Below are 22,415 nucleotides of genomic sequence, written 5' to 3'. Positions count from 1 at the left end.
TGATTTTAATTGCTATGCATTTCCAAGGCACTCAGATCCAGAACGAGGGGAGTTTCTGGGCGAAATTGGGCCCTCCTTTCATTGAGTGGTCATCCCCGATACATTGCCCGGCCGTTTCGGGTGCTACACAGGGGACGGCGATGGTCTGCAATCTGCGAGCGACACATGCCTTCTGGAAATCAGCGACCGAGGGCAGGTGAGTTGACCTGACCGTCCCTTTCTGGCGGATTGTTGAGTTCCGGATGCTGGGTCCCGGCCTTCGTCTACGTGTATTACAGCCACTGGCTTTAACGCGCTGGCAGCGCTGCTCTTACTCGATTCCGGCCCTCAAGCGGGCATTGTGTCACTCCCGGAACACCTCCACGACTGTGCAGTGAAACTATATGTTAGTGATTGGCCGAGGGCACATAGTACAGTACGTTGTCATCCGCTCTGTGCCCATTGCTAACTTCTGACTGTTAATTAGGACCGCTCACATAGTTGCTTAACGCACCGTCGACGGCTTCCTACGCGCGGAGGTAGGTACCGAGCCAAAACCGGAGGATCCGAAGAGAGAATCAAGTAGTGAGTTACGGTACGTGTCGTGGCGCGAGCAAGGCACACGACTTCTGAACTGCTGACACCGCAACATCATTACTTGGTCTTCCCGTCTTCGTTTACGCTTTGACTCTGTGGTCTGCTTGGATTTGGTGTGCTGTTGTGGTTCCTGCTCCACCGTGAGGGCCGTGAGACGAGTCTTTACTCACCGACGCTCTCTCTCTGCTACGTGCGTGGTCGTTCGTCCTGTGAATCCTACACTTTTGTTGCCCCGCCAGTGGATATCTGCAATCAAAAGCGATGGCGCCTCATTATGCTGACTTGATATGAGTTCTGTTTCTGCCCGCCCACACGAAATGACTGCATGACGCAGTCCAAGAACATTTGCTAATGTTGCTTTGTTTAAGAATATCGAGGTCGATGTTCGTTTGTGAGTGGCATGAATGGAACATCTGAACGTGTTTTTTGCCACAACGGGGAACCGACTCATCCGCCGCCACCTAATGATGCATGCTGATGGGCGGTAGAGTGAAACAATGAACGGACATTGTGAAGGATTGTCCTAAACAGCAGTATGGCTGGCCATGGCTGGTCGGCGGAGACGACCATGTACCATGTGGTGGCAGGGTGGCACGTTCGCTTGGCCATGCGCACCGGCGTCTGATCTGGAGATCGTCAGCCCACTGGCCACTGGTCATTGATGATGAGCGGCAAAAGGGAGTGCGAAACCAGTCTCAGTCGATCGGCCGCGGTTGCGACGCTCATCTCTCTCTCTCTCTCTCTCTTCCGTCCCTGGCACTCCATGTGCGGCAGGGATCACGCGTCGCAGCCCCCCCCCCCCCCCCCTTGTATTGTAGGCCAGCAGCCAAAGGGCCAAAGTTCCTGGCAGAGGTGAGCCAAACTACTGTTGCGCGGAACCGGGTGTCCTCTGGTCCGGCACAGGCACTGCGCATCTTGGTCCGCTCGGAATGGCCCATGGGGCAGAACAGGCCCAGAGGGAGGCGACTCGGGCTGTACGGCATACATGTGGTTTGCCACGGCACGGCACTACGGGCGGCACGGCAACGACAGACACAACAGCTACGGCTGTGAAGCTCCGAGCTCCTTACTTGTTCCCAAGCATCCGCGCCTAATATTGAAGCAACCGCTACAGCTATACGTGCGCATGCCGAGAAGAGGAGCGCACGCTTCAAAAGTTCAGAGGTTTAGAGGCCCAGAGCCCAGAGGCAAACAAACAGCATCTTGTGAGAGATTGGGCTGTAGGCACGGGTAAAAAATGAACACAAAAGGACGCGAGGATCATTCCAACGCTAACCTGGAGCTCTTGCCGACAAGGTTATGGTGGCCATCTGATCACGGCATGGCCTATGGCTCGTGACAGCTTCATGAGGTGTGATGGTTGGGGATGGGCGCCGACTCATTGTCTGTTGCCCCCTGCTAGCCGTCGAGCACAGGTGTCCTGGTATCGAGTGACAGAGCGGTGTGGACCTGGAACTGTGGCCCGCCTGACACCTTCACAGCATGTGCAACTACTACTGTGTGGGCAGGCACAGTTGGAATGGGCCTCTGGCCCACACCACGCCGTTGACAACATATTTACGACAACGCAAGCGCGACTTGACAGCGCCACTTCGCTCATGACGGTTGAGCCTCGACGTGCCCTGTGTCTGTGGGCCGGTTGGCGACGCCGTCTACGACAGTACGACATGTTGGTGGCCAACGTGGCCGCGAGGTATGAAGCATGCCGCACCTTCCGTACCAAGCGTACCGAGCGAGCGCTCTGTCTTCTGCCAACACCATCGCTGATGTGGATCTGCGGTCGAGGCCCCGTCAAAAGTGCGGCTCGTGTGTGACTGCTGTGATTACCGTCGACGTGCAGCTGCGTGGCGCTTGTTGCACGGTCGTCGTGACGATCAAAGTCGCCGATGAGGCGTGTGGCTCTCGCGCAGGGGTGGCTCATCGCGGCGCCGGACCGGGTCGTCACTGCTCCAGGGTTTTGTCGTCCCCAATCAAAGTAAAAGTGTCGGACAGCACGCCAGCGCAGGTTTATGAAGCAAGCGCCGCCCTTTGCGCGCGCTGGTTTCCGAGTCATCTCGGTTGCTGGACAGCTCGGAAACCTGACGCCGTTTTCTTGGGCGCGCGCCAGGTGTGTACAAGTGCGCAAGGTGGGGGCCCTGATTCTTTGTCTCGCTCGTGGAGCCGATGTGCGCGCGGGGCTCGTTGCCTGCAATTGCCTGGCGCGCCTCTGGCGCCTGACGACACACTACGAGGCCTCGCGGCGTCAGCCGCCTCCGCCTCCGCCCTGTGCCGGAGAGAAATGGTTTCTCACCTCTCTCCCCGGCTCCATTAAACGTTGAGCCGCGGAGGCTTGCACCTGCCGCGCACGCCTGGCCAACCAAGGGCCTCTAGGCCTCTAGCGTCAAGACAGCCACTCGTTTGTTTTTTTCTACCGGCCCAGGCTGGACCGAGGGGGATAATGGGCGCCACATTTCCAGGACGTAATAAACACAGGGCCGACAGTCTAGTTGTTCCGCGGGTGTGTCCTCTACGCGCGCACGGGTGAGTCATATGTGTTGGCCAGCCCTGCCAGCCCGCGAGCCTGGGTCACTCGGTGCTCATCTCGGTCGCGAGGTGGTCTGGATCTGTTTCTAGCACCCTCAACTTGGTCGCACATTGCCGTCCAATGTGGCTCACCAACACATCAGCGGATACAGCGGCCCGCTTCCCAATCATGAGCGAAATGACGACGAGGCGCAGGCAATGGCCTATGCACCATCTCATAGCCTCGGTGTGAACTGCCCTCTGCCAGTGTACCCAGGGGCCAGTGTCCATCGCGGATTTCGGTAGACGCCTCTCCGATCCTCCGAGAGGAGAACCGCAGAACCGTGTATTACATCCAGGCTCTAGCGCTCTAGCGCTCTAGCCAAGACTGCGAGACGAGGTCCGCGAGCCAAGTGGGGTGGGCGAAGATGCTGTAAAGTCGCGTAAAAGCACGCGACCGTGCGCGTTGCAACGTCCCTGGTCCCTCTCTCTCCGTTTGTGCCTCGTTGTCGGTGAGGAGCCCTCCGCCACTAGCTGCGCAGCAGGTTGAGGATTGGGGAGGAAGCCGTATTGCTCTAGCTGAACAAGGACCACACCGTTACACACGTGACATAGGTTCACAGGCCGGCACAGGGGGATGAAAGGTTGGAACGAACGACAAGAGGGCCGTGGCATGGGTCTGCTGGATCCAGGGGCAGGCGTGCGCCATAGCCGGGTTGTGTGAGCCTGTGTTCCGATCCCCTCCCTCTGCCAGTGCACACTTGTGTGTGGTACCGCGGGCTGGGGGGCTCTGCAGCCAAGGTTTTCCATCGTCTGCAACCCTTGCGCTTGCGTTTGCTCTCGTTTGTGACGTAAGTGCCGAGGAGGCCGGTTCCGTCGCGTGCGTGCCGTAATGGTATGGCCGGTCTCTCTTTCTCTCACCGCAATGTCCCTGTGCTGTTCCTCTCTTGCCGTCCTTTTTTTTTTTTTTTTTTCTCCCCTATCTGTGGGCGAGCGGAGATGGCGGAAGAGAGAGGTGTTGTGACGGGCCCAACAGCAGAGGAACGCACATTCTCCAACGTAAGACCTCTCTGGTCTCCGGTCTTGCGCGCGAGCGCGCGTGGCAGCCGTGTCTCAGCCACGCCGGCTTCCGCTCGGCTCCCGTCCCTACCCGTCGATCGCTGCAACCGTCTATCGTCTCTTCCGAGACATGCCTCCAGAGTTTTGCACTCTCTCCCGCTGGCCGCTGGTCACCATTTAGAGTCCACCGGTGGTCGTTCAAGTATAACAACCTCGTAGCATTCTCTCCTCCCCGACCACTCCCATCCCCCTCCCCGTCTCGTCTTTTCCCCTCAACCTTCTCCTTTATCTCTCCGCGCTCTCTTGGATCATTCGGAACAACGAACACTGGAATCTTTGTCAACAGCTGCCACACCCACACCCTTACACCACCACCACCACCACCATCACCACCACTCCCCCCCACCACCCACCCCAACCAACAGTCAACAACTCCAAGTCCAGACCACCTTCGTCCCAACCCCACCTAGTCACACCAACGGCGGTTTCGGTCCCATCCAGCACCAACCACTCAGTCCTTTCGCTCCTACACACTACCTATTCTCCCATTATAACTGCGCCGGCATTTTCCGCGCTCTAAACCTTCCCCCACACAAACGGCCAAACATTATGCAAAACGACAAGACTGCAACCCCCGTCCTCGACGGTGTGCCCACCCTTTCACCCGTCTCATCCTTTTCCTCCATCATGCCCGGCGGCGCCGAATCCTCAACCCGCCGTCAGCGTATTGCCATGGCATGCCAGTATTGCCGCCATCGGTTAGTCACTTTACACCCCCACTTGCGCCCATGGTTGTAATGTTTACTCACACCGCTCTAGCAAGATCAAGTGCTGTGGTTCGTCGCCCTGTGCCAACTGCACTCGCGCCCGTCGCACCTGCGACTACTCGCCCGTCCCCGAGGAGGTCAACCGCGCAACCCGCGAGAAGAAGGCGGCAGCCAAGGCCGCAAAGTCTGCCTACACTACGCAGCGCGTCACTCCTTACTATGTTGACCAGTCTGTCTACTCGATGCCCTACCTGGCTGGACCAGGCCCCATCCGTGGCACTCATGTTCCTCCTCGTCGCGCCTTCTCCACCCCAGGTCTCGGTGCAGGTGCCCTCCCGGCCTACTCGCCCCTCCCCCCGGCGCCTGCCATGACATCGCCTGCTCACTTCGAGTCCCCCTGGTTCCAGGGCCCGCCCGTGCCGGTCATCAATGTCTCTCCGATGGTCCACTACACCATGGCCCCGGACGCCACCACCATGCCCGAGTCCGACGACATGTCCGCCTATGCTGCGTACACCACCGCGCCCGTCTCGCCCACAGAGTCGTCTACGTCGACTTCGTACCCCATGCCCGTGACCCCCGTCCGCAAGCCTCTGCTCCAAACTCCGCCTCACACCCCAAACACGGCCTACTTCCAGACCACTCCAAACCTTCTCACATACACGCCTCAGCCGTTCCCGTTCTCTCCTTCGCCGCTTGCCCAGTCGACCTTCTCGACTTCCCCAACGCTCTGCCCTGGCCTTCCCGTGCAGCAGAAGCAGCCCCAGCAGCCCCTGGTGGGCCTGGGTATTGGTCTCACCGTCGACGAGCCCGCTTGCTACACCAGTACTGTCGGCAACGAGTATCTCTCTGTTGCCAATCCCTGGAACCAGGCTGTCGAGCACTCGCCCTACCTTTAGACGGATCAACCTTAAATACACATCACGCGCGAAGACTGGATCCTTCCCCCCATATAGACGAAACCTAGCTACTACCTCGAACCCTTTTTCTTTTTGATTTTGACTCTACTCCTTTGACAATACCATCCTGTAAACGTAATAGTGTACAGACTCGCCGAACCCCAACTGGACTCTTAGGACAATACTATCCGTGTTGTGTCCGGAATGCAACAGACATTGATTCGCACGTTCCCCCTGTGTTTTTTTGTTTTGGTCGCATCCAGCAAGCAATTGCAGGACATCCCCAAAGCGCCCAAAGGCTGCTTGACAACGTGTGTGAGCACGTATGCTTCCCAGTTGCATTCCTCTTGACGTTCATTCCTCGGACGGCTATCGTTTCCGCTCGCGCAATAATTATCACCCGCGCCCCGTTAGTTTGCAAGACACGCACGCGTACGCGCGGCAGATGTGGGGGAGAGGGGTCCAGCCAGGTGTTGGGGCGTGTGCTGTCCCGGTCTCACACACTCGATAGTTCACGGCTCAACTACCTACCGAAGTGTATGTAACCGCCGATCAAGTGCACCAAATGCGAGTAGAGTGTGCATACCCCACACTGGCGTCCGTCCACTCGGGAACGCTGCACCACTAGTTGTGTGTGGGTCTCCTGTGCCGATTTTTCGCCGACTCACACAAGATACAGTCTAAATGTGGGCTGCATGGAGCAGCACATAGCCTAGACTCCACAAATTCCGCCTCACAGCCTAGACTAGGTCAAAGAGACGGTCCAGTCCAGAGTGGGGCAGAGTGCTGCCTGGGCAGGTGAGTGAGACGCGGGTAAAGCGACGCTCTCGAACCCAGGCCCACGAGCTTGCAGAGCGCATGAGTGTGCAGAGGCCTGGAGCTGCTCCAGTCACGGATCACTCAGCAGATATTTATCGATCTTCACAGGGACTTGGCCATCGTGTTCACTTCGCTTACTGGTGTGTGTGTGTGAAGGACGAGGTCAAGCTGTCCTTTTCGATCTTGCCATCACCATCCTCGATCTAGGGAAACGTCGGGTAAAATGTCAACATCCTGACAGCCGTATCTTCGACAGGGAAGCACACACGAGAGTATGTAACGTGCAGCTGCAGAGCCGGCATGTTGGTAGGCGCCGCTGATCCGCTGACGCTCCACAGAAAGGTCGCTTGTGCGCTTCGTTTGCCCGTTTTCCCCGTCTGCGACGACGACTAGAGCATAGCGCCAAACACATCGACTTTTGAGGCTCTACAACCGCCAATGGCCAACCGTCGAATAGCCGTTAATGGACGCTAAAACGGCAAAATGGACAAATCACGGAAATCCGACTCTTCTACACAGCCTCTGCATTGTGTCCATCGGAGCCGCAGGAGCCCCAGGATGAGCTCAGCTCCAGTCGTCTGATGTCATTGACGTTGAGCGCGTGTGCACTGAGAGCATGCGTGTTGGCGCTGTTGCGCTCTGATGCTGCGCCTGGCCTTCTAGTCATGCACCACACAAGTGCATGTAAGCAGGCCAGTTGTAGCGCAGCGACTCATACCCTAGCGCGCTTTGAGCGCCATCCAACGACGTCACCTATCCAGAACGGCCAGAACGCATGGCGGCCACGTGTGTCTCATACCTAGGCTATTCAAATCGCATTCATACTGCGCATATGCATTGTACCTAACAGAGTCGCCGCCATCTTCACATAACAAGTCTAAGTAGTGGGGTCCGGGTTGCCGCCAGTGGGAGTGAGCGAGAATGAGCTTACAGCTGCACAGAAATGTCAGCGATGCCACGAGGGAGAGTATCTCGCTCTTGGGACTTACCAGGCTGTCCATACGGCCAAAGATCTCAAGGACCGTGGCAATAACCTCAAAGCAGAGCTCCTCCTGCTCCTCCGCCCCTCCGCCCGAGCCGGCTCCTCCATTTCCAGTAGCCATCTCCTTCCTAACTTCCCGCACGAGCTCCTGCACACTCTCACGGCCAATGCCACTACCACCCTCACGGCGCTTCGAGCCACCACCAATCTGAACCGGGCCGGCAGACTGCGAAGTGCCGATGCCGAATGGCCACGTAGAGAATTCGGCGAGAATCTCGTCGCAACGGACGAACGCTGCCTCGCGCGAGTCATACGACAGGCGCTGCAGCGCATTTTCGAGGACGCTTGACGCGTAGGCTTAACGAGAGGGTCAGTTGTTGACAACTACCAACCACATAGTGCAAACTTACCGGCACAAACAAGACTGACTGCACGCATGTGGCGGTACTTGACGCCCTCCTTCAGGAGAGCCTGTGGAGGAATGGCGGCCGTGCGCGCTGTGAGCAACGACAGGCAGCGACGGAGGACGTCCTCCTTGGCGTTCATGTCGGCGATGGGGTGGGTAGCCATGTCGAACAGGAGGAAGTTGCGCTTTTCGGTGCGGAGGATGCCCTTGTCGACGAGGCCCTTGGCCAGGCGCTCGCGGACCTGCTTCAACTGATAGCCGATCTTCATCACGTTCCACGTCTCGCCTAAGTGGGAGTCAGCAGCTGTACCACCACGACGGATGCTCGCGACATAGCAGGCACAATGGCAATGTAATTGACAATGATGCAGGTGCTGCGCGCTCCGCAGGCGCTGCCACGACCCAAAACTCACCACTCATGAGGTCGATCCATGCTCCGACGCCATACTTCTCGCTGCTCTTGATCATCTTGAGCGCCTCGTCCAGGATGGTCTCGCCCGTTTGGCGTTCGTCAATGACCTCAATGAGGCGGTCGGAGAGGGCGAGTCGGCGCCTCGATGGGTCACGGACCATGGCGATGCGCCGCCTGAGAGCAAGCTCGATCAGGATACAGCCACGGAGCGCGTATGAAATGTTGTCATTCCAGAATGACAAGTAGCCCTGTAGTTGGGGGGTCAGCTTGTGAGTCTGTACAACAATGGGCATGGCCCCGATGGCCAGGACGAAAACGTACAGCCTTGTCCTTGAGACCGAGCAACAGGACCTCCTCCATGAGAGTCAGACGGGGCTGCTGTTTGGACTCGTTGTCGTCATTGAAGTCGCGGGGGTCGTAGGCCACCTTGCCGCGGCCTTCAAGAGCACCCTGCGAGGCCGATGCGTTGCGATACTCGTTGCTGGGTGCAGCGGCAGCAGCACCTGACGCGCCCGCACCGTCAAACTCATCGCCAGAGGTACGAGCTGCTGAGGCCCCTGCGCCGCGACGGCGCGTGAGGCCGCTCTCAGACATTGGACACGAGGTCGAGGAGGGGAAGGCGAGGGACAGGGAGGGGGTGGGGAGGAGAAGGAGGGATTGGGGCTGCTCTTGTGGCAGGGGACTGCGCTCTGCCTGTTGGGGGTTGTTGCTGTTTGTTGAAAGGGAAGTGGGAGAGGGATGTGGGATGGATGGAATGGATGGGTGGAGGAGGCCGGTGCCGTGTCGACACGACTAGCTCTCTCCCCCGCTGCCCCGCGCGCACGCGCAGTGGTGTGGGTACCCCCCAGGCGACAATGCGACGGAACCAAATGACCACACACACACACACGCACAACACCACCCCACACACCCCGCGCACACCGACCGGGCACACGCGCTTCTTTGCTGCCATAACACCGCTATTGCCGAACGCGTGGCGGGTCCCGGTGGTGGAGGTCGGTCCCCTTCTATTGACGTTTGAGATGACAATGTGTGGTATGGATAGATACATATAAACCCCCCATCGTCCGGCATCCACAATGTCCAACCTGTGCGTACAAGGAAATAACAACGGTGGCTGCTTCTGACACTGGAATGTTATATATACAGATACGCCACCGAGGTGCGCATCTCCCAGCGACCCCTCTGCACCACTTGCTAACACGTCCCTCACAGCCAGCTCCGAACGGCAAGGTCATTGTTGACACCACGTCAGGCGAGATAGAGGTATGCTATTGTAGCTCGCATGCGGAACAGCTACACACAGCTGATCAGCTGACACCATTTACCAGATTGAGCTCTGGGGAAAGGAATGTCCTAAAGCTGTCCGCAACTTTCTCCAGCTGTCAATGGAAGGTACGCCTTCCTCTGCCTACCTACCTGCCTTGCTTCCTTCCTACTTCCTTTCGTCCTTCATTGTGGTCATGTCACAGACTGACATTTACTCCAGGGTACTATGACGGTATCATCTTCCACCGAATCGTCAAGGGGTTCATCATCCAGACCGGTGACCCAACGGGTACCGGCATGGGTGGCGAGAGCGTGTACGGTGAACCGTTTGCCGACGAGGTCCACAGCCGTCTAAAGTTCAACAGGTTAGTTGGCCCCCGTTGGGGATATGTGCTGACCCTCAGGCGTGGTCTGATCGGCATGGCCAACAACAGCAAGAGGAACACGAACAACTCGCAGTGGTTCATCACCTTGGACCGCGCCGACGAGCTTACGGGAAAGCACACAATGTTTGGTCGCATCAACGGCCCGACGTACTACAGTATGTTCTACTTGCTGGGTGCCTAGTCCTTCCACTGACCGCCAGACGTTCTGAATATTGGAAACCTCGATATCGACACCGAGGACAGACCTCTTATGTAAGCGATTTAGCGATAGTCTTCTAGCTCACCAAACCGCAGTCCTCCAAAGATTACGGGTGTGCGTATCATCGAGAACCCCTTTGACGACATTGTACCCCGTATCACGGCCGCCGAGAAGCGCGCACAACAACAAGCACGTTTGGAAGCCAGGCAGGAGTCTGAGAAGAGGGCAAAGCGCGCCAAGGCAAAGAAGTGAGTCATCATGTGTTGACGAGCAACGCTGACAGCTAGGAACACCGTACTGCTGTCCTTTGGCGAGGCCGAGGAGGAAGACGCGTCGCAGGTGACCATCAAGAAGAAGGACCTGGGACGACAAGACTGTGAGTGCTGACCCTCATTCCACACACTGACCCTCAGTGGTCACTAGCTCCGAACCCAAGGAGAAGAAGAAGAAGAAAGTCCAGAAGGTCGCCCCTGAACCAGTCAACGAGCCTGAAGCTGTGCCCGAGGCATCCACCAGCAAGCCAGAGCGCCAGGCTGTGGACTTGAAGGCCATCCGTGCCGAGCACGAGCGCCAAAAGCTCGGTGACAGGTTAGCCCATATTCTGAAAGAAACAGTACTGACGGACAGCTCGTCGCGCAAGACGGACATTGAGAGGATGCAAGAGGACCTCCGCATGATGAAAAAGCGCATGGGAGAAGATTCAGACTCGGATTCGGACACGTCCAGCACGCGCCGTAAGAGGAGAAAGGGTCCCTCTGCGCTCGAGCAAGAGCTGGCCAAGTACTCCAAGGGCCGTGGCCGCGCGGCCACACGCCACAGCCGCAAGGGACGCCGCGACGATGACGATGACCTCATGCGTGACCTGGGCATGTTCACCAAGAAGATCACCGAGATGGAGAACGATGGCGGTGCACAGGAGATGGGCGATGGGGAGGATGAGGGGGGTCAAGAAGTGGACGATGACGTGGGATGGCTGCGACATGCGCTCAAGTTTGAGCACGAGGTGTCGGACGAGACTCGACGCGCGGAGGAAAACTATACTGTGAGTTGGGCGGAGGGGGACAAGGACACGCTGGAGCCACGATCTGACGATGGCACAGGTCATTGACACGCGTGCAAAGGCACGGGAGCTGGCGGCGCAGGAGAAGCAGGAGAAGAAGGACAAGCAGCGTGCGAGGCAGACGTGAGATGTGACCTGGCATACCTGCCATACATGCCTGCCACCCACGAGTTGACAAACGTTAAATGTGTGTCCCGGGTACATTCATTGTTGTTGCTGCGGAACCAAAAGCTGGCGGTGGTTGGCAATCCAGGGACCCTCGGGCGCGGCGTGCGGGTGGCCATCGAACGACTTTGAAGTCGTCCCACCTTGTGGCCGGCCACATCCTGGGACAGCATTTCATGACCGGACACTTTTGATGCATCTTTCTGCTGCGTCCACACACTCTCCATCGTCCACCACCCGCACAACCATGTCTGCGGTCCTGCCATCAGACATATTCACATTCGACGAGGGCGACGACTCGGTCTCGCCCTCCAACGCTCTCTTCCCCCCCTCCTTGTCGTTCCCAGGCCTCGATGGCCTCGACGCGCTCGACAACGCGTACCTTTCGCCCAACACTCTCTCTCCTCGCTCCGCCGACCACACACACCCTTCCCTCTCCCCTCCTGCTTCAGGCGACAGCCCCAGCTCGAGTCTTTCGTTTGCTACCGACGAGTACCTCCTCAACAACAGCTTTGGTCAGGATGAGCTCGACATGCTCATTTTCCCCGAAGACTCAAAGCCCGACATGAACCTCGCCGACGCGCTCAACGTGCCCATACAGTCGGCATTCAATGCATCCATGGCCTTTGACTTTAGGCAGACTTCCCCTTTCGAGTCCAAGCCCAACCTCGAGCAGCAGCAACAGCAGGCCCCCATCCCGACAGCCCCGATGGGTACCATCCAGCCCGCCGCGTTCGACGGTCTCCTCCACCAGTGGCGCCTCGACCTGAGCCAGAGCGCGCAGGCAGCTGCCTGGATCCAGTCCCAGGTCCCCATTCCTTCCCGTCCCATGTTCCAGCCGCAGCAACAGCCGCAGCAGCAGCACCAGCAACAGCAGCAGGGTAAGCTCAAAACAAAGCGTAACACGCCTTTTAAACGTTTTTGGGTGGCAACTGACGGTTACAGTCGAGGTTCCGCCACCTGTTGCTGTCCCGGTCGAGATGGCCGCCCAGCCTTCAGTTCAACCACCTCCTCGCCGCAGTGCACCTAACGCACCACTCAACAAGCCCGTCACGAGCTCGCCCCCTGCCAACGTTGGCAAGCACAACAAGACTGAGCGTCGTTACCGCCAAAAGGTTCAGCAGGCCCAGGCTGATCTGCGCGACGCGGTTCCTGCCCTGCGTGTCCTGTACGGCACTTCAAGCGATGAGCAGAAGCAGACGACAGACATTCGTGCTCCTGACGGTACGGTCGATGGTCTCGGCGAGGTGACCCGCCCGAACGCGAGTGCCAAGGCAACCATCCTCATTGGCGCTAGGATGTACATCGAGCTTCTTCAACGCCGCACTGCCATGCTCCAGCGCAAGGTCTCGGAACTCGAGGCGTGGCGCCAGCAGGTTGCTGGAGCCGAGGATCTGACGGCGTGGCGTACCGACTTTGACCGTCGCGAGGCCGTCATCGCCGCGCAGCAGGCCGCCGCAGCGGCTGCCAACGAGTCGGACGACGGCGAGTCTGAGGAGGAAGAGGAGGACACGCGCAGCAGGAAACGTCCTCGTGTGACCAAGAAGGCCAAAGCTACCGACACGAAGGCTGCCACTGGTGTGCGCGCCTTTGCTGCCTTTGCCGTGTCGTTTTCGCTTGTGCCCTCTGCTTCCAAACTCTTCAGCGCTTCCCCGGCTACTTCCGGTCCAGCGGGGACCGTCTACGCTGCCGAGTCGCTCTCGCGCAACCAGGTCATCTCGCGTCTTCCTCTTATTACTGCCGAGCACAGCTCGCGTCTCCTCGCTCGTGCCCTCCCTGCCGCCATTGTTCCCAACCCCCACACGCTCGTCGACTGGACCTTCCGCCTCATTATTGCCATCACCTTGATCACCCTCGTCGGTCCCATCCTCGAGCGCATCTCGCGCAAGTACCAAGACAAGAAGACTGGTGCAGGTAACATTGTCGGTCTCGGCAAGGACCTTGTTCAACTCGCTGTTGGCTCGCCGGTCAGCGGCTCGTCCGAGTGGACCAACCTCGCGGCTCGTATTGTTGGCGGACTTGCCAACCCACCTGCTCTCGTTAGGTGGCACGTCGCCGTTCGTCTTCGTCTGGCGTCCAACGATCCTTACTCCCTTGCTCTTTACGCGCTTCTTGCTCCCGAAAAGTCTTCGTCCCGCGTGGCGTGGGTGGACGCCCGTTCCAAGTGTGAACCCAACTCGCCCCTTGCTGCTGTACTCGGCCTTCCTCTCGAGGAGGCTTCGCACAGCCTCGAGCTTGTTCCTGCGACTGCTGCTCCGATTGCGTCTATTGCCGAGCAGATCAACCTCGTCCACCTTTACGACCTTTACACTCGCTTCTTTATTCACCTCGTCGGCGCGGTTGGTGATGCCACGTCGCTCTCGCCCATGCTTGTCAACGTCCAGCAGAGCGACCTTTCGACCGAGCTCAACTCGCTTGGCCGCGAGATCCGCGGTGTTCTTCACGGCATGCCGCGCCACAGCCCTTCACACGCCCTCAGCCTTGTTCTGCTTGGTCTCTGGGGTCTGTTCTCTGGTTACTCGCAGCCTGCTGTTCTCGTCAGCGCTCTTGCGGCTGAGGAGGTCCAGGGTGCCGGTGCCTCGCTTGCGAGTGTCTCTGCCATGCTCGAGCTCCTGTATCCTGGCTCGTCCAACCCCATGCCCCCCGCCGCTGCTTCCCTCATCCCCGCCAACGCCCAGGCCATCGACAAGCTCGCCATGGCGTGCATTGGCTTTGTCGACCTGCTCTTCTCGTCGTCGTCGTACCACGGTACGCAGAACCGCTTGGAGCGCCTTGAGGCCAGCCAGCGTGTGCAGAAGGAGGCTGCTCGCCTGCGCCTTGTCCTCACCCAGGCGACGTTTGTGGGTCTCGACGAAGAGGACGAGGACGAGGGCCTGGCCTTTGACGACGCGCGCCACAAGCTCGTGTCGGTTCTGTGCAGCGTGGGTCGTCGTGCTGCCGGTCGAGGTGTGATCCGCGACGAAGACTCGGGGCTGGATGACGACGACGACGAGGAGTGGTAGACGAAGAACATTGTTAGTACTCATATACACTCGTAATAGATTGAGACTGCCACCACTTCGTAGAGGTTGAGGGCTAGAGTTGTACATACATAAGTAGTAAGCAAGCCTACGTGTAATTTTTGAGGCTTCTGTCTGAACGATGAAAATGACATCGACATTGCCGTGTGTGGTGTTCCTTCTGCTCTAAGCTTTAGGCATGGTATGGTGCATTGCGAAATCGGGCAAACAGTAAACCTTGGGTCGTCGGTTTGTCTTTGGTACAGGAACGGGGAAGAAGAAAGGCGACAGAGGGAGGAGGGAGCACCACGACCAGCAATAGCGGCAGCGCTACAGGGCGTCACTCCCGCTCGACTTGTCATGGCGCCGGGATGATGGATTGTTCGGAAATGTGGTGCCAGGTGGATCAGGCCATGTTTAGGTGCGAGCAGTTTTACCAAAGGTGACGTAGCGGCGGCACCATACACCACTGGCTTGGAATAAGCGACACTGGATTGCGCACTGGATCCTGGATGCACTCTTGGGTCATTCGATCGACTTGCGTACTCGGGTCAATGTCTCGGGGGGCCCGACATTTGTTGGTTCCCGGGACTGATGGGCTTCCCTGTGTGGATCCTTGTTCGTTCCACCAACCCATTCCTCGCGTCCTGTCCTCCTGCTGCTCTGCGGTTTCTCGCGTCTGAGCCCTCTTCCCACTTCCGCTTCCCGGTTCCGATACCTTGGCTCCCCTGGCGTTGGTGCGCGTTGGTGCTTGTCTTACCATGTCCTGCTGATGTCTCACCGCCATTCACGACACGTCGCCGCAGTGGCGTTTGCCTGCCAGACTCTGAGAGCAAGCCGTGTCACTGTCCACCGCGAAGGGCAACATTTGCCGTGGACTTGTCTCCCGTTACGCGCACGCTCGCCGCCGCCAGTGGTGGAGAGCCATGACTGGGAGTGGTACCCTTTGTGGCATTGCGGCATCCGTCGAGGGACGTCCGCGGCTGATCGGCTGACGCGCGTCTCCAGAAACGCCATGGCTAATCTTGCAAGCAAGATCACCACGCGCGAAGTCGACGCCGCTTTAATCCTAGCATCCTTCGATCCGGGACGGGTTCACGGTACCGCGTGTTCGGCTTGTCGCATCGAGAGCTGGGGAACACTAGAAGTGCGTCGACGTGCTTTTGGCTTGGGATGGAGAGACAAGCCCGTCAGACCCTCGAGTGGCCAACACACGTCTCAACTCACGTCCTCCTCATCCCCCACCTTCTTCCCTCTCACCTTGTCTTGTTACACAACCTTCCCCAAGCCCGTCGCCGCACCATCTCTCACCAGGCTCGTTCCCACCCCCCCACTGCATGTAAATTGTGCCAAGGTCGGACGCATACACCTTTGTGTACCGATAACCTGTTAACGACTGCCAACACGTCCAGCACTAGCATCAATATCCGCAGACATGATCCGTCGGCGAGCGGTGACTATCGCCACCCCGGCTGACCTCCACTCGTCCCACTCCTCAAACCGCTGTAGTGTGCCCGGTCCAGCGAAGACGCGCACCTCGGGCCCAGCATGGGCTCAAGTTCGGCAACGTGAGTTGAGAGGATGTGGCACGCGTCTTGGACGAGGTTACTAACCACTTGCACAGATGTCGAGGATAGCCCGCCGTGTCCCCTCCCCACTCCATGTGGTGCGCTCAGCATTGCTTTCCATGCGACAGAATCGGATGTGGCGCTCCCACCGGCCTTCTATGTGAGCAAGGTGCAAACCGAACGAACTCTGTTTCTGACAACCCACCTTCAGCCTGGCCAGTCAATTCCGACCGTCCTCACGTTTCTCCTGCCCCGTGGCGCCTCCCTCCCTCATGCGCTGCGACCACAACTCACGCTCTCCCTTGTCGGTACTCTGCGGGTACGTGATGCAGCCCCGCGGGTTATCATCGACATTTCCGTGTCACTCTCGGAGGGCTTGGCACTGTGGGCCCGCGACGCCGGTGCCGCTGCACGTCGTGCCGCTGTCCGCCTGCCAGGTGCCGATACTCACTCCGTCGCCAATGCCTCCCCCAACGCACTACCCCCGGGAACGTACACGCTTCCCCTCAGCGCCCAGGTGCCCTCTACGCCGCGGCTGCCCCCGACCTTCAACGGCGACGGCTTCGCACTCAGCTACGCACTCTGCGTGAACCTTACGTGCGACGAGGCGGACAGCGGCGGTACAGGTACCAGAGGGCGGCTGGTGGTGGCCCACGCCGCCCGGCCCTTTGACCTCCTGCCCACTACGCTGCCTACACGGGCACCCCGTATGATACCTCATTCTTTCTGGGTTCCAACGACCAGCGCCGGCGGCGAGACCGCCCGCTGGGTTATCCACCCGCGGATCCCCACGACAGCGTACTCGCCGACCTCGGTCATCCCGATCGAGTTGACAATCACCCCACCTCAGACTGAAGATGATGGTGCGATTGACGGTCTGGCAGACGACGACACGGCTGTGCTCGTTCGCGTGTCTTTGGTCCGCGAGGAACTTGTCGAGGCTGGCACGACCAGCTCGACCTGCACAGTGGTCTCGACCCGCATAGGGTGGGAGCGCGTTGGTCCCAATCGTCAACCCGTCACAATCCGCCCTACATTGCCACTCAACGTAGGCAGCACCTGGCGGTACGGGTTCACCACCGTCTTGGCCATTGACGGCGGACCAGACGCCCACCCCGTCAACGTTTCCAGCAAGTTCCACCTGCATATCGATTCGGTCTTCCTCCCCGCCTCCGCCCCCAGGCAGCTTGGGTTTGGTGGGCCCGGGCTGCGGCCTCCAGTTGGTGGCAGCGACGCGCAGTCGCGGGCGTGGGCGAGGATCGAGCGCCGAGCACCATCCACGAGCTGCTCGCTGTCGATTCCCATTGTTGTCGGGTCCGTCTCGGAGCCGCGTGATGCGATGCATGCTCACAGGTGGAGCGACCTCCAGCTTGACGAACAAGGAGACGGAGGAACCATGATTGACGGCGAGGCATTTTCGTGCGAGGATGGATGGCTATCTGCACCCCCAAGCTATGCCGAGGCCATTGATGTTGTACCGTATGTATACTAGATCCGCTCCATAATACACCTTGTAGCCCTTGCTTTCGACTATGCATTTTTATACACGCCCATCCTCAGGGTGCCGTGTGAAGGGCTGTGAGGGGGGGATCCGTCAGTACTCGAAGAGTTTCCACGTTGGCGGCGGGGTGAATGGGTTCTAAACAGCTGGTTGCATGGATCACTTCGTGAGTATGGCTGTTCATGACACTCCCGAGTTTTACGTCTGCGTTTACACCATTTGTTCGCTCGTCATCCGTCACATCTCCTTCCATATTCATTAGATGCCCAGGCGAATGAGCTGCTTCACACCGGGCTGGAAATATTGTCAGCACAGTTGGTCTTTCAGAGGTTGAAAATGAATATAAACTTACAGCCCAGTGGGTAGCCTCGCCAGTGGCGTTGGTTGCCAGGTCGACGTGCAGAGCGAGTGCGGTGTTGGGGTCATGAGCCGCAATCGCCTTGGAGATCTGGTCGAGCTGGCCGGTAGTGCTGGAGTCAACCGCGTCGTTGTTGAGCTCGTCAAAGAGAATATTCAGACGGCGCTCGGTATCGTTGACAATACGGTGCACGTGGGCAGGAAGGTCGCGCGCCTTGATGCGCGACAGCTCGCCTGACAGGGTATCAACGATGTGCTGCAGTCCCTGCGGGATGTGCGAGCGGTCACCAGCAGCGTGCCTCGACTTCACCGGTGCAGCGGGCGGCGGAGTCGGTGCAGACGGCTGGGGGCTCTGCGAGCCTGTCGGCACGCGGCCAGGGGGAGGAGGGCCAGCCAACCTGCCGCCCGGGGGAGGGGGCTGAGTCTGCTGAGGAGGAGACGCGAGCGCACCATACATGGACGGCTGCGCTTGACTAGCACCACCCGGGCCCAGAGGCGAGAGTGCCCTTGGGGGAGGGCCAGCGATCACACCGGGCGGAGGAGGGCCGGCACGAGGCGATCCACGGGGAGGAGGGGGACGGGCAGCCTGGGCTGGAGCAGCGCCGTACTGGTGCTGGCCCGGGGGAGGGGGACCAGCCTGGTACTGCGATGGCGGCTGTCCAAACTGCTGGGGAGGAGGACCACCAGTCGGGGCGAACGGTGTCTGCATAGGAGCCTGGGGAATGCCCTGGGTCGAAGGCGGACGGTTGTGCGCGGCCGACTGTGGGCGGGGGCCACCCTTGGGAGGGGGAGGGAGAACACCTGGAGCGGGTCCGCCGCGGCCAGGTGGCGGCGCCGAGGCCATGTGGCTAGCAGCCGCGGGGGGAGCATACTGAGCCTGCGAGGGGTCGCCCATGGGGAAGGGTGAGGTGATGGCAGCGGGCTTGGGCGTGCTCTCACGGGCAGTGGGAGTGGGACGCTTGGGAGGGGCCATGCTTGGCGCATCGTTCCATCCAGGCAAGTCGCGACGCTGCGAGGCAGGGATGAGGTTCTCGGCAAGAGGCGACACAGCAGAGGCGTTGGCACGAGGGGGAGGGGGGACAGTGCCAGTAGCACCGTAAGCCGGCTGGTAGGTCTGGTTGGGAGCAGGCGCACCGTAGCCTCCAGGCTGAGGGTTGGCATCGTAACCGTTCGAGTAGCCGCTAGGCTGGTATGGTGTGTACGTCGAAGTCTGGGGCGCACCGTACTGATTGGAAATGGCAGGAGCAGATGCCGTGGCAGCATAGGGGCTAGACGTAGGGGGAGGGGCATAGGCATTGCTGGTAGGGGCGGGAGGCTGCTGCTGCTGCGAGGGAGGAGGAGCGTACGGGTTGGACGTGGTCTGAGCCGCCTGGAAGGGAGATGACTGGTAACCCGAAGCACCGTAGGCCGACGGGCCACCGTAGCTAGGGGCAGCAGCGTAGGGGCTGGCAGCAGCGGGCGCGGGGGGACGGCCGCCGCTGCGAACCTTGGAAGCCTGCGAGGAGGAGGCGGCGGCGGCGGCGCCAAAGGCCGAAGTCGACGACGACGCGACAGCCTGCTCCTGGAGACCAGCCGCGGCGAAAAGACGGTCGCGAGACTGGCCGATGGAGCTGCCGCTGCCATAGTCCTTGGGAGTCATCTTGACATACTTGGCAGCAACATCAACAAGACCCTGTGTGGCAAGCAGGTCGGCGTACTCGTGGAGACGGTCGTAGAGACCCGACAGTGCGTAGGTACGGGCAGGGTCCGCGGGCGAGTCGAGGTCCTTGTCGACATAGCCGGTGGCAGCACGGAAGACGGTCACCTTCTCGATGAACGACTGGAGAGCGTTGGCGTGGGCCGAGTAACGGGGAGCATCGGTAGAGGACTCCTCCTCGTGCATCTCCGAGATCCAGATTGAGATGACGTGTTCGAGGTTGCGGGCGGCCAGGTAGCAGAGAGTAGCATCCTGGCGGGCCTTCTTGGCCGACTCCTTGGCCTCGGGGCTGTCCGAAGCAGCGAGGAGCTGCCACTTGAACTGAAGACGCTGGCCCAGCTGGTCGGCGAGGTTGGCAAACTCAGTGTCTTTAGCAAAAGTGCAGAGGACAACAAAGACGACGCGCCACTCAGCAAGGTCGGCGTTCTGGACAATGTCGGTGAGGTCCTCGGTCACAATCGACTGGAACACGCGCAGGAAGGGGTGAGCCATGGTCCTGCGAGTGAAGTAGGCCTTCTGGGTCGACTGGAGGAGCTCTGGGCCGCCGCGGACAGCAAGGAGGAGAGCGTCGGCAAAGCGGTCGGATGCAACACAAAGGTCGACGGCCGAAGCAAAATCACCAAGCACAAGAGCCTGAGTGATGAGCTTGTCAACGTCCGATTCACCGGCAGGGTAAATGCTAAAGTTGTTGTCCTTGTTGATAATCTCAGAACGGAGCGACGAGGCACCAGAGCCGACAGTAGCAGCAACCGACGAGTCGGCACGCTCGTTCATGTGGGGAATGATGGCGTTGAGCTGGGGGTTGCGGAGGCTGCCAGAAGCCATCGACGCGAAAAAGTCGGTGTCACCGCCAGCAGTTGCCGGGGTGAAGGGGCGATCCTCAAAGAGCGAGTTGGTCTCAGAGGGTGACCCGTCGGTGGCCACGACAACGGTGGGCGTGTCAGTCTTGTCAGCCTTGTCGGTCTTGGGCGTTTCGTCGCCGCCAATCTTCTCCTCCTCAGCGTCCTCGGGCTTGCCGTACTTCTTGACAGCCTCGGCGACCTGCTTCTTGACCTCTTCCTTCGAGAATCCAAGGAGCGTGACAAGTTCGTCGCGCGAGTTGGCGTCAAACAGAGTCTGAAGAGCCTTCCACGACGGGTCGTCAGACTTGGTGGCAGAAAACTCGGAGAGCTTGTCCTTGTCGCTCGAGATTTCACTGAGCTCCTTGGCACGGTCGATGATAGACTCCTCGGTAACAACGTTGCGGAGGTGCACAACACCGCTCTGGTGCTTGCCGTTGGCGCCAGGGAGGTTCGAGACACTGGTCAAAAGACCGCCGTAGCCAAAGGTGGCCGACACGGGGCGGCACATCCACTTGGGGGCCTGGCCAAGCGACTGGACGTTGAACTTGTCATCGTTCGAGGACGACGACTGGCCAGCAAGGGCGCCAAAGACGTCCTCGGCGGAGGCATCCTCGGCGATGACAGCCTTGGGCTCCTCCTCGGCGCGGGTGGCCTGCAGCGAGTTGATGCCAATGTGGCCGTCGAACGAGGCCGTGGCGAGGAGGTTGGGGTTGGAGGGGCACCACGAGGTCTGGAAAGACCAGTCGCGGGCGGAAGGGAGCTCGCCCACAATGTCTCCGGTCTGGGGGTTCCACAGGAGGGTGCGGTTGTCCTTGCCACACGAAGCGAGAAGGTCGGGGTCCTGCTTGCACCATGCCACCGAAAGCACACCCTTGGTGTGGCCACTGAGAATACGCTCGGGGGCACGGGTGTTGCGGAGATCCCAGAGCATGATGATGGGGGAATCATCGTCCTCGGAAGATGTGATCAGGCGAGTGGGTGAATCCGGGTGCCAGCAGACATCGCTCATGCCGCGACGCTTGCCCATTTGCAGAGCAGCCATGCCGTGAGCGGTCTCACCCTTGGCAGCACCGCCGCCGTACTGGAGGGACACAATCTCCTTGGTGGCACGAAGGTCCCAGACCGAGGTGTAGCCCGAGGACGACGAGGCAGCGAACACGCGGGACACGGTGGTGTTCCACTGCAGCGATGTGATTTCGTTGAGCTTGGTGGAGAGAGGACCGGGGGAGATGGGCGTGCCAGGGTTGTTCAGGTCGTGAATGTAGAGCTGAGCTGGTTAATGCATGGCTCAGAATGGCGTTGGCACTGACCTCTGCATTGATACCACCCGACAGCAGCAGGTTCTTCTGGATAGGGTTGAAGTCGAGGCCACGGACAGGGCCAGTGTGCTTGTCGCTCTTGAACACCAAGGCCTCTTGACCAGCGATGATCTTGACGGGGTCGTAAACGACAACCTCGCCAGTCTCCATGCCGGCGGCGATCACGCCGCGGCCGCTGGCAGTAGCACCAGGCTGCGACCATGCGAGACGGTTGAAGCTGAGGTGTCGTGTCAGCCGGCGCGCACAGCCAAACAAACAACAGGTCACCAGTGATCTCGACAGGACCTTGCAGCGATACTCACCGGCTGCTGACAGTCACACTTCCCTCGGGACCGGCACCCTTTCCACCAAGCTGATAGCCTTGCGCGTTGGCAGCGCCGTCGGCGTCATAGTACTTGGGACGCCAGATCTCAAGCTGCGAGTCGTTGCTAAAGCTCTCGTCGAGCGCTCCGGCCGCTGCACCAGTGACAATGTAGGGCTCCGAAGCCGAGGAGGGGTCCCACGCATAGGTCGCTGTGCGCGAGATGTCCTTTAGCTTCATGCTGCCGGACCAAGATGTGGGGGATGAGAGAGAGAAGAGTAGAGGGGGTTGTTGGTAGAGAAGCACGATGTGCTGCAACGTCGTGGCGCTT

The 22,415-nt window shown here is 59.6% G+C and overlaps 6 protein-coding genes across 6 annotated transcripts; 4 read left to right on the top strand and 2 right to left on the bottom strand.

Moving 5' to 3' along the window:
• Positions 1 to 4,746: 4,746 nt before the first annotated feature.
• EHS24_009651 (uncharacterized protein) lies at positions 4,747 to 5,803 on the top strand (the record flags this gene model as incomplete). Its single annotated transcript, XM_028624921.1, has 2 exons — positions 4,747 to 4,895; positions 4,957 to 5,803. The coding sequence occupies 2 exons, from the start codon at positions 4,747 to 4,749 to the stop codon at positions 5,801 to 5,803; spliced, it is 996 nt and encodes a 331-aa protein (XP_028475089.1).
• A 1,746-nt stretch (positions 5,804 to 7,549) lies between these two features.
• EHS24_009650 (uncharacterized protein) lies at positions 7,550 to 9,016 on the bottom strand (the record flags this gene model as incomplete). The annotated part of the gene is made up of 5 exons (XM_028624920.1): positions 7,550 to 7,555; positions 7,612 to 7,961; positions 8,015 to 8,296; positions 8,424 to 8,670; positions 8,744 to 9,016. 5 exons carry the CDS (start codon positions 9,014 to 9,016, stop codon positions 7,550 to 7,552), a joined length of 1,158 nt encoding a protein of 385 aa, XP_028475088.1.
• A 485-nt stretch (positions 9,017 to 9,501) lies between these two features.
• Positions 9,502 to 11,463, top strand: CWC27 (Peptidyl-prolyl isomerase cwc27; the record flags this gene model as incomplete). Its single annotated transcript, XM_028624919.1, has 10 exons — positions 9,502 to 9,512; positions 9,572 to 9,584; positions 9,638 to 9,688; positions 9,754 to 9,817; positions 9,912 to 10,232; positions 10,278 to 10,329; positions 10,372 to 10,524; positions 10,564 to 10,652; positions 10,690 to 11,318; positions 11,377 to 11,463. 10 exons carry the CDS (start codon positions 9,502 to 9,504, stop codon positions 11,461 to 11,463), a joined length of 1,470 nt encoding a protein of 489 aa, XP_028475087.1.
• A 285-nt stretch (positions 11,464 to 11,748) lies between these two features.
• EHS24_009648 (uncharacterized protein) lies at positions 11,749 to 14,503 on the top strand (the record flags this gene model as incomplete). Its single annotated transcript, XM_028624918.1, has 2 exons — positions 11,749 to 12,382; positions 12,447 to 14,503. 2 exons carry the CDS (start codon positions 11,749 to 11,751, stop codon positions 14,501 to 14,503), a joined length of 2,691 nt encoding a protein of 896 aa, XP_028475086.1.
• Positions 14,504 to 15,935: 1,432 nt separating this feature from the next.
• On the top strand, positions 15,936 to 17,560 carry EHS24_009647 (uncharacterized protein; the record flags this gene model as incomplete). The annotated part of the gene is made up of 3 exons (XM_028624917.1): positions 15,936 to 16,068; positions 16,125 to 16,228; positions 16,280 to 17,560. 3 exons carry the CDS (start codon positions 15,936 to 15,938, stop codon positions 17,558 to 17,560), a joined length of 1,518 nt encoding a protein of 505 aa, XP_028475085.1.
• A 267-nt stretch (positions 17,561 to 17,827) lies between these two features.
• SEC31 (protein transport protein S31) lies at positions 17,828 to 22,324 on the bottom strand (the record flags this gene model as incomplete). The annotated part of the gene is made up of 4 exons (XM_028624916.1): positions 17,828 to 17,863; positions 17,922 to 21,731; positions 21,775 to 22,000; positions 22,086 to 22,324. The coding sequence occupies 4 exons, from the start codon at positions 22,322 to 22,324 to the stop codon at positions 17,828 to 17,830; spliced, it is 4,311 nt and encodes a 1,436-aa protein (XP_028475084.1).
• Between the last annotated feature and the right edge of the window lie 91 nt (positions 22,325 to 22,415).

The sequence above is a fragment of the Apiotrichum porosum genome (assembly GCF_003942205.1).
Source record: "Apiotrichum porosum strain DSM 27194 chromosome Unknown scaffold_9, whole genome shotgun sequence".
Taxonomy (NCBI): Eukaryota; Fungi; Basidiomycota; class Tremellomycetes; order Trichosporonales; family Trichosporonaceae; genus Apiotrichum; species Apiotrichum porosum.
This window is presented reverse-complemented; position numbering and strand designations above follow the sequence as displayed.